At 53.1% G+C, this 10,807-nt stretch overlaps 1 protein-coding gene across 1 annotated transcript in view; it reads left to right on the top strand.

The window, feature by feature from the left end:
* The first annotated feature begins 8,976 nt into the window (after positions 1 to 8,976).
* The window catches only part of ZNF7 (zinc finger protein 7), a 13,618-nt gene continuing 11,787 nt past the window's right edge, over positions 8,977 to 10,807 (top strand). Inside the window, exon 1 of the mRNA XM_012648139.1 lies at positions 8,977 to 9,345. Within this exon, the coding sequence (XP_012503593.1) occupies positions 9,153 to 9,345 (193 nt within the window). The 5' untranslated portion in view covers positions 8,977 to 9,152. The remainder of the gene's footprint in view (positions 9,346 to 10,807) is intronic.

The following is a 10,807-nucleotide window of genomic DNA, read 5'->3' as shown; positions in this document are numbered from 1 at the left end:
CAGCTTGGAGCCACCTGGCTGCAGGAAGTGTCTTAAATTAAAGGGCTTGAGCTCTGCATAAAACACACCACACTGAGTCCCCTAAGCTTCTGGTTCCCACAGAATCAACTCCACTCATATAAACTGGGCCCAAATAATACAGAGCCACTGTGTGGGCCAGGAAACCACTCCTGCTCTTGAGGACCCCACAGTCATTCAGGGGGAGGTATCCCTCCCAAGGAAACCTGTCCTACAGCTGAGTGACCACAAGTTGGGGGGGACCACCCCAGGGCAGGAAGTGGTGTTGAGTGTCTCCCAGAGGCCCCTCTGCAGTTCTGGTCTATAGTCCCAGGCAGGTAACCCACAGTCAAGGGAGCTGTAGGCTGTCAGCTCAGGGGGGTGGGTACCCAGGCTTCCTTCCTTCCCTGTGTGCTTGGGGGTACTCAAGATTGAGGAGCACGGTGAGGAGCCACCAGCATCTTTGCACTCAGCCATAAAGCAGCTGTGCCCCTTCCTAGCCCAGCAAAGTTCTGTGGCACAGCCACCCAACACCTCCACCCTTTCTCCAGCACCCAGGGAGATCAGCTGGGCCTTTCCCTCAGTCGATCTGCCGGTCCCTTTTACCCCCAATTTTCTTGGTGGATTCTGGGTCAGCTCCCCCTCCTGTACCCACTCCCCAATTACCCTGGGGTCCCTGGTCAGGTATTTAGGACTCAGTCTCCATTCTAACCCACTGTACACACCTATCATTGCTATAAAGACAGCCCAGACAATGGGCCTCATGGAGTAGGTTACAGGGATTCTCAGACAAAACAGGCCTCAGAGGTCTACCCTACAGGCCTGTCCTGAGCTTTAGAACTCAGCCCTGTCCCTTGACTTCATGAACTGATGCTGTGGAGACACCAAACTCAGCAGGAGGTGAGCAAGGCTGAGGCAGTGAGTGTCCAGATGAGGTTCCGTCTACCCAGACTTTCTGGTGTTGATTAGCTTTGGGCCCTGGCTGGGGGCCTTCCCTCTCTCAGGGGCTTCTCCCCAGTGTGAATCCTCTGATGCCATCTGAGTTCTAAGTTCAGGTGAAAAGCTTTTGTGCAGCATTCACACCTGTAGGGCTTCTCACCAGTATGAACTTTCTGATGTCAAAGAGGTTTGACTTCCGGCAATGCCGGGAGCTGCTGTCACAGGTACTACATGTGCACACAGGCTGTCCTATAGTTTTAGTCAAACACGTGGCCAAGTTAGCTTTAAGACCCAACCTGTTCTCATTTTCATGACATTTTTCAGGTTTTTCTCCTTGGGGGTTAGCTTATGCATGGTAGCCAGTTCCCCTTTGTTCTCAGGAAGGCATTCTGAACTCCCACCCCTGTGACTGGTTCTACCTTCCTTAAGATGCAGAAGCTTCTGCACAGAGGCACTGGTCTGGGACACACCCAGGAGTCTCTTGGAGGTCACACCAGCTGACCCATTATTTGAGGATAACTCTTCTTTTTCATGTCAGTTTCTTTTCATATATGATCTCAAAATCTAGTAAAAACAGTCTATGTTTTTATCTATGCTGAGAGAAAGAAAAGTAGCAAATAGGACATAAAATTAATATTTAGCTGGGAGAAAATATCTGCAACATGTAAGACTAAATATTAATATCCCAAATGTGAAAAGAATGTCTAAAAAACAAAGGCCAAATGCAGTGGCTCTTACCTTTCTATAATCCCAGCGCTTTGGGAGGATCACTTGAGGCCAGGAGTTCAAGGTTACAGTGAGCTATGATTGAGTCACTGTACTCCAGCCTGGGCAACAAAGTAAGACCCTGTCTCTAAAAGAAAAAAAAAAAAGATGTACATATAATCTGTTACAGGGTTAAAAAAAAGAAAAAGATAATTACATACAACTAGCAGATAAAAAGATGCTCAACCACGCTAGCAAGCATAGAAATTCAAATGAAACCAGTGATGGAATGTTTAGACCATCAGTTCAGCAATAGTTTATCTATTAATAGTTAATAGATTAATAGTTATCAGATGCTAACAGCTACAGGAAAGAGGAAACTTGAGTGGTGGTGGGGAGGGGTGTGTAAACAAGTACATTTGTCTCTAACAGCACACATCCTTTAACCCAGAAATTACACATCCAGAAACTTCTACAGAAATGCTTACACAAGCACACAAAGATAGATGTTTAAGGCATTTCACTGCACCAGTATTTGCAATTGGAGGAAGAAATGTAATGCACTGCCTGTCAATAGGGGAATGTTAGTAAATATGAAACACCCCATACTGTAGACAACGCCATATGGTTGCTGCTGAACTGAAAAGAACAAGATGTGCCCATGTAAAGGCAGAGAATGCCTGTGTCAGTGATGTGAAATCAAAAGAGAATGAAGCAAAGCTGTGTTCCTGCATTCAGTCTTTCGTTTGGTTGTTCCTTCTTCATTATGTTTTACATACACAGGGTCAGGAAGGCTGGTGGAGAGGAGGGGAGGAGAATGGGAGACAGTAATGGCCTCATTTGAGCAGAGATAGAGCCCTCCCTCAGTCCTCCCCAGCACACTCACCTGGACAGGGGCCTCTCAGGTTGCTGTCCTCCCTGGCTGCTGCCTATCCACAACCCACAGCTCCTCTCCTGCGACAGAAAACCTTGTGCCTGGGCGTGTCCTCACCTGGCTCTTAAAGGGGCCTCACTCTCAGACTCCAAGAAGCTGGAACCTCATTTCCAGCCAGGAAGCCCCAGGAACCCAGGGTGGTAGATGGTCAGAGGAGGGACTTCACTCAGCCAGGCTCTCCAGCAACATGTCCCTTTGCAGGGGCCTCTGATGGGGGTTCACAGCCACCTCCCCAAGTGTCACAGACTCCTGAAACACATCCCACTGGCCCAGGGTGTCTTCCAGGCTGAGGACTGGCCTAACCTACACAGTGAGCCGACGTGGGCCCAGGTTTAGGAAATATGAGAAGGCTGACCCCAGGACGCCACAGGGCTCCCAAACATCCCTGTGATCCCTGAGAGGTATGAGTCCACAGTCCCTCAGCCACCATTCCAAAATCTCAAAGCCTTTGCAAACCAAGAGCTGCTTTGCAACTGGCAGTGAAGCCACATGAGACTGCCCAGTCCTTCTTCCATCCTGGGAGGAGACTGATGCCTTTCTTCGCCTAAGGGGAACCATCAGCAAACCCAGACTGCAGGACAACCCCCAGGAAAAAGAGCATGGTTTCCTCAGCCAACAAGTTGCAAGGAGGAAGAAAAGGACAGAGGGGAACTGGCAGATGAAGAGACTTGATCTATACCAGCCACTCTCATGTGGCCCCTATTTGGAGAGCAATCCATGCACAGGTGATAAAACTGAACAAAGCAAGACACTTGCTGGTATTTTTAAGAGACGACTAGAATACTGACTGAATATTTGAGTATGTTAACGACTTACTGTATTTTTTTTTTTTTTTTTTTTGAGACAGAATCTCACTTCTGTTGCTCTGGATGGAGTGCAGTGGCGTCATCAAAGCTCACTGCAGCCTCAAACTCCTGGGCTCAGGCAATCCTCCTGTCTCAGTCTTCCAAGTAGCTGTGACTACTGGCACGTGCTGCCACGCCTGGCTAATTTTTCTATTTTCAGTAGAGACGGGGTCTCACTCTTGCTCAGGCTGGTCTTGAACTCCTGAGCTCAAGTGATCTTCCTTCTTCAGCCTCCCAGAGTACTAGGATAACAGGCATAAGCCACCCTTACTGCTTTTTTTTTTTTTTTTTTAATAGAGTCGTTTCTTTCAAAGATATGTGCTGCACTATTTGTAGGTGGAGTTATGTGATGACTGGGATCTTCAAGGAATCAGGAAGGTGGTAACACCAGGCCGAGGCAGGGTTCATGAGTCTGCCTCAGCATAGGGGCTGGCCAAGCGAGAGGCTCTCCCCTCCTCCCCTGCCCACCCCTGGACTAGAGGGGCCTTCTCTGGGCACACAGTGTCATCTCCAGCCCCTCTTCCCATCGGGACAGCTTTGTAATGCATCTGCATAGAAGGATGTTAAACAACATTTGCTTCCTGTTCCAGAGAGGCCCAGGAGAAGAGGGTGCAGGGTGCTTCAGAGTCCTTTCTGTCTGGAAATGGGACTCTGAGGTGGGGTCGTTGCCTGGGTGACCCAATTGCAGCACAAGCCTCCAGCCTCCCTTGATTTGGCTACTAGAGAAAAGCAAATTCTGCTTGTGGTTATCATGATGGAGCCCCAAACAACACGTCACTACAGGGAGAAGAGGTGTCCTCTGTACTTTGGCTCTGGTGAGGGGTGGGGTAAGCGTAGGACTGACTGTCCTGAAGGCCCAGGGCAACTTCTGGGGCATTGGGATGTTCTGGGTTCTGGGTTTCCCTGCAGTGCCCCCACCTGATGCTCACCTCATCCCTTCCTGCAGCAACCCAGTCCTCTGCCTGGCTGGCCCCCTCCTCCCCAGTGCAGGGGCAGGCACTGCTCCTCCCTCGACTGTCCTCCCCATTGCACGGAGGCTTGTACCTGGCAGTGGGTTAAGTAAAACCTGATTCCACTAAGACATTTTCAAGCCAGGCACCAGGTAATTGTGTGGACTGAAGAGTCTCATGTGCCGTGCTTCAGTCCTGCTCTCCAGGGTCGTGCTAGCATTTGGAGCCTTAATCCTGGAGGGGCTGCCCCTTCCAGGGCTAGCTAATTCTTAGAGATAGCAAACAACTCCCCTTCCAGTGCACCTTCGAGACACAAACCAACCAACCCAGAGCCCACAGCTATCTCCTTTATCAAATTCTCACTCACCAAGCCAGTATTTTCCCTGCCCTAAATTACCCAGAGTCAGGTGCCAGTCAACAAAGGATCACCCCTGTAGCCCAGAGCGCACCAAAATTATTCAAACCATCCAATCCTAAACTTACTCAGGACACCCACCTCTCCTCACCCATTCCTTCCGGAGAAACTCCCAAGAAAGGCTCTGGGTCATACTCTGCCCTCTCCCCCTTTGCTCCTCCTGACTCCCTCGTCCTTCCACGTCGCCCAGTGGGCCCTGCCTTGTGCCCTCATGACAGTTGCCTTGAGACTTGTGTCTGCAGATGGTGACAGCCCTGTGCAGGAGCTCTGTCTGCTCCAGCTTCTTGGCAGCACCATCGCTTGGGGCTGTCTACTAGGATCTGTTGACTAAAATGTTCTAGGAAACGCAGAATCTCCTTGAAAGTGCTGTTTAGTTGGGATCTTTTCCTGGAAACATTTACAGCTTGGAACTGTTCTTTTCGGCCAAATCTGAGGATGGAGTCACCCCAAAAGCAGCAACAGGGGAGTTCCCACAAGGGGCTGGCCCAAATAGTCCCAAGATGGAAGTCCAAAGAGCCATGAGATGCCAGTGCGATCAATCCAAAGCATTTATTTGGGGAACTTACATATGGGCTTCAGCTTTCTCAGGACAAACAGTGAGAGGAGATGTTCTACCTAGGCACATCTGCAACAAGGGTGTAGGGCTATGGTGTTTACATAAGGGTTTAAAGGATTTGGCTCAGGGTGGGGGCCAGTTTCTATGTGTTTAGCATCAGGGTTAACCTCTCAGTGTTTGCAAGCAACAACCTAAACAACTTTATCAGTGCCTGGGAATGTTGAACACCCTGGATTGGGTTCAAACCTGCAGGGGAAAACATACATCTGAATGGGTCACAAAGTGGTCAGGTTACTCTGTATTTCTCAGTCAGGACAGAAAGAGACTGGGAGACCCTATGAAACCCAATCCCAGACTGGGACTAGCTGGGAAGCAATCCAGGCTGGCCCAGAGAAGGGGTACTGTGACCAAATGAGGGACTGAGCAGGTGCCTCACTGTGAAGGGTCTGTTCACTCAGTGGCCCTAGGCTCAGTGAGGCAGTGGATGCAGTGGATGGGGGAAGCCCCCTCCCCCTAGACAGGACTCTCAGGGCCTCTGGACAGTGGGCAGGTGCCCACCAGGTGGATGTTCTGGACCAGGCTCTCTGTAGACTCAGGTGTCAGCTGCCCTGCTCCCTGTGTTATCCTGGGTGTGCCATCCTCACCTGGAGCGGGCCAGGATGTGGTGCACACAGGATTGCCAGGTTCCTACCAGCTCTGGAGCGTGCAATGTGAGGTTCCTCTACCAGGAAGGTGGGTGGCACCGGTGTGCCCAGCATTCCTGAGCTTCTTCCTGGATGTACATGGTTGAGTATTAGGATGTGTCGGGGCCTAGAGGGTGACTGGGGAAGTGAGACCTCCTATATTTGTTTTCCACCTAGGACTCCGTGCTGGGGATAGGGGGAGCTGACTGAGCCCAATTACTTCACTATGGCTCTGTCAGGGCCTTCAGGGTTTGGTCAGGTGTCAGTCCAGCTTTAAGCCCTTCCTGCTGCCCCGCTGTCCACCGGCTCTTAGCTGTAATGACGGTAGCACAGGGAGGTCTAGGCAGCACCCTAACAGAGGCCGCAGGGAGCTGGGGCCGCCCCAGGGAGCCGTAGTGGCCAAGGGGGAGGCACGTTCTGCCAGAGCAAGAGAGGACCCGCCTCTCTCCGGGCTCAGGCTGCTGCAGCATCCTAGAAATCGGGCTGGGGTCGGGGTTGGGGAGCAGCCCGGGAGGAGGCGAGCCCCCCACAGGCAGGGCAGAGTGTGGATCCGGGGGCGCCGTGGAGAACACCCAGCACAGATGGCCCAGGGGTTCAAGTGAAGCTGGGAGGGGTCAGCGTGCAGCAAGGAGACGCTGGGCCTGACCTGGGTCACAGTCGAGAGAGCAAGGGCGCTCCCCTCCACCTCGGGCTCGCGCCCCGCCTGGTTTTTCCTCAGGTTCCGGGCGCGTCCCGGTGCCCGCAGCTGCTGTGCACCGGAGTCCAACCTCCTGCTGCCCCCAGCCCGCGCCGTCCCTCGACGGCCTCGAGCTTGCCACTGTCCACGCCCTCCGCCGGGCCGGGGCCTGGTACGTGCCCCACAGGTACTTTCTGCTGTGGAAACGCTGATGGACTGTGCCGGGCAGGATCTAGGGGCAGGGCCAGTGTTGGGATCTGGCCTCAGAGACTGGTGACCGAACACCCACGATCGCCGCCTCGCACCCGCCCGCGGGGCCCGCACCTGGCGCGCCGCGCGACACACGGGCCCGCCCCCAGATCCGGGCCCCGCCTTCCTCGATCTCTGTCCTCTCGCTCGGGCTCCCGGCCCCGCCGCTTCCCCAGAGCAGGGAGGCGGGGCTGGGAACACCACAGAGGTGGCCGGGCCTCCGAGCCGTCCAGAACGGCCGGAAGTCAGCGGGGAGAAGCGGGCGCGGGCGTCCGAAACTCGTTTCCGGCGGCATCGCGCGTTTACTAGTCTCCGGCTGTCCTCAGGGAGGGTGAGTCGGCGCGGCGGGCGCGGACTCTGGTGGTTCTGGGGCGGAGTGGCCCGCGGCAGGGCCCGGTGTACCCCCGCATTCGGCGCTGTAGTCCCCGGGCCTGTCCTCGGGGAGGCGCGGATGGCGCGGGCGGCTTGGCGAGGCTGTGAGCGCCTGGCGGGGGAGGTGGTCGAGCCGCGGGCGCCCTGGCCAGCGTCGGCGTGAGGCAGGAGTCGTTTGGCCGAGTCCCGCAGTTCCTTGCAGGCTCGGCCGCGTGGCAGCCTCGCCGCCCGCGAGTTCCGATGTCAGAGGCCTGCGTAAGGCGAGCTCTAGTTGGGGCCTTCACTCCAGGCCCAGGCCTGCTGCTGGGGGCTCCTTTATCTCCTTGCATAATCATCTCCTTCTAGGGCCCTCCTTTTTTCCCTCACATACCGCCCTTGGGAGGCCTAGAAATAGAGACAGTGGCAAAAAGGGCAGTGCCTTGGGTGGGGTAGGCTGTTTGTCTTCTCTGAATTCTGGATGACACTCAGGGCCTGCCCTCCTCTACAGGGAACCCAGCAATCGGCACTGGCAGCTGTATCCTCTCCAGGCACCTGGTGGGGGACCCTTCTCCAGTGGTCACTGCTGCTTGAGTCAGCCTCTGCCGGTGGCCTGTGGCTTCCACTCACAAACCACTTTCTGGGCCAGGTGCTTCCCTAGGAAGCCCACTTCTTCCCACTGTGACCTCCCAGTGGATGTTTGGGGTCATTGGTTCGATTGAGGTACATCAACTTACATCCTTGGGTTGGTGCCATCCTGGTGACAGAGGTGAGCTGTGGTTGGAGACTGGAGTTTATATACTTGAGATCAGGGGTTCCTTCATCCACTCCTGTCTTCCCTACAGTCCATCATTCTGATGCCTGTCTGCTCCAACCTCCAGTCACTCCCTGCCTTCCTTTGCTGCCTTTGGTCCACCTGCACTGGTTCATTCAACCCCATTCCTTTCTGCCTCGGGCACTTTTGGCATTTTGTTCCTGCTGCCTGGAGTGTTCTCCCCACCTCCATCACCTTGATCTAGGTCCCTGGGGAAGGGACCCATTAAGTCAATTTTCTAGTTGAAATGCTTTCATAGCGTTCTTCAGCACTATCATGGTTGTAATTTTGTGCTTATTTGTGTGGTTATTTAATTCTTTCCTCTACTAGACTGCTCCATGAAGGGAGGGTCCTTATGTGTTAACTGCCACATCTCATTACTTAATGCCTGGCATGTGGAAGCCACTCCTTAAGTGTTTATGGAGTGATTCACACGTGCCACACAAGCATGCTGAAAGAAGAACGAGGCTTCAGAGCACCTCGTTCACTCAAGTGCCATGGCTGCTTCAGCCCACCCCTGTGTCTCTGCTAGAGAATGTCTGGGTTGGAGGTAAAGTAACAGGGAACACAATACTGCCCCCTGTTAGCCTGGAAGTGAGGGGGCTTCTAGCACCCTGACCTCTGATCTTTTCATAATTGCCAACAGGTCTCTCAGCCAGGACGTGCGGATGCCCACCCGCCAAGCCTCATGGTAGGAAGTCACTGCCTCCTTTCCCTCACTTGTCCTGTGAAGCCTCCACCTCCTACTCTGTGCATCTACCCTGCCTGTTGGTCCTGGGCCTAGACCTTGCCTTGGCCCTTGCTGTGGCCCTCGACAGGCTCAGGCAGGGCCCTTTGCTCCCATCCTGAAGGTAGCAAGCAAACCCTTGCCCAAACCAGGGCCTGACAGAGGCTCTTGAGGAGGGAGGGTTGTTATAGGTATCACAGACTGCGGGTCCCTCCTCCTCCCCCAAACTGCCCCTCCCCTTGGTTTTAGAGCCAGAGGAGCCCTGGTGACTATCTCCTCATCCAACCCCGTGGTACACTTGCCAGAGACATGCCATGGGGTGGCGACAGAATGGAGCTGGCACCCAGGGATCCCTGGGGTGCTGGTGTGTGTCCTTTCAGGAGGTGGTGACGTTTGGCGATGTGGCTGTGCACTTCTCTCGGGAGGAGTGGCAGTGTCTGGACCCTGGCCAGAGGGCTCTCTACAGGGAAGTGATGCTGGAGAACCACAGCAGTGTGGCTGGACTAGGTGAGGCTGCACCTTGATACCTCCCTCCCCTGCATCATCAGTCAGTACCCACCCAGCCAGGCCTCAGGCAGAGACTGGGGACATGGGGGTCAGGCCCCTGTGGGATAAATGGGCCTTGGACCTGGGAGTGTGTCAGGCTTATTCCTGGCTTTGCATGTGGCATGTGGTTCAGCCTCCATGGGGTAGGTGGAATTCTGGGAGCTAATAAAGCCTCTTTTTCCTAAGCTAGTAAATTAACTTGTGAGAAATAGAATCCAAATTTGAAATAGCTTAGATAAAAGAGAAATTATTGGCTTGGGAGAGCCATGGAAATGGTTGTACAGCCAGAGCAAGGGGTGGCAGCAATGCCCTCAGGGCTGCTGTGTGGATGCTGTCAGGGTGTCCCCTCACCCCTCCTATCCTGCCATCAGTTTTCCTCTCCCATCCTTATCACCACCACAGGCAGCTACTCCAGCACTCTTCATGTCTGACTTTGCGTTTGTGTTCTCACATGATGTGTCCTGTTGTTGGATTGGGATTTTGCGAAGGGGGTGTGTGTCTAACATGCTCCTCGCTTGTTACCAAACTCTCTCCTGGTTGACCCCATGCTGTCTCCAGCCCCACATGAGCATGGAACATTGCACATATCTCCAGCGCATGAGCATCCTGGGCCCTTGAGAGTGCCAGGGGCAGCAGTAGGGTAAGTGAGGGCATACGTAGTTGGTTGGCCCGGTGCTTATTGGGGTGCTGAACCTGGCCCTCATCTTTCTGTCCCAGCTAATCTGGCAGAGTACAGCCCTCTGATATTTTGCCAGTCAAATAAGTGTACAGTGAAAGCTGACTGTGGTCTTGAGTTGTCATTTCTCCGATGTCTGCTGAGCTCAAGCATCTTTTCACACTTCTCGTTCCTCTGCTAGGTTCTTCAATAAAGTGCTCAGAGGCTTTGCCCAATTTTTACTGGACTTGCTGTGCCTTATTGATTTGAAGGTGTTTGTTATTTCTTGTATTAGCTTTCATCAAATCTAAGATGCTATACATTGTAAAACACATCATTATTTTGTGTACTTGGCTGTATTTTAAGAAAGGTAGAATGCTGCTGATTATACAACACATTTTTTTTCTTTTTGAGACAGAGTCTCACTCTGTTGCCCTGGCTAGAGTGCTGTGGTGTCCACCTAGCTCACAGCAAACTCAAACTCCTGAGCTCAAGTGATCCTCCTGCCTCAGCCTCCTGAGTAGCTGGGACTACAGGCATGTGCCACCATGCCTGGCAAATTTTTTTCTATATATTTTTAGTTGTCCAGCTAATTTTGTTCTATTTTTTTTTAGTAGAGATGGGATCTCGCTCTTGCTCAGGCTGGTCTCGAACTCCTGAACTCAAATGGTCCTCCTGCCTTGGCCTCCCAGAGTGCTAGGATTACAGGCGTGAGCCACTGCGCCCCAGCCACATTTTTTTCTTATCATTTCAATTTATTTTATAAAG

The sequence above is a fragment of the Propithecus coquereli genome, unplaced genomic scaffold, assembly GCF_000956105.1.
Source record: "Propithecus coquereli isolate 6110/MARCELLA unplaced genomic scaffold, Pcoq_1.0 Scaffold28, whole genome shotgun sequence".
Lineage (NCBI taxonomy): Eukaryota > Metazoa > Chordata > Mammalia > Primates > Indriidae > Propithecus > Propithecus coquereli.
This window is presented reverse-complemented; position numbering and strand designations above follow the sequence as displayed.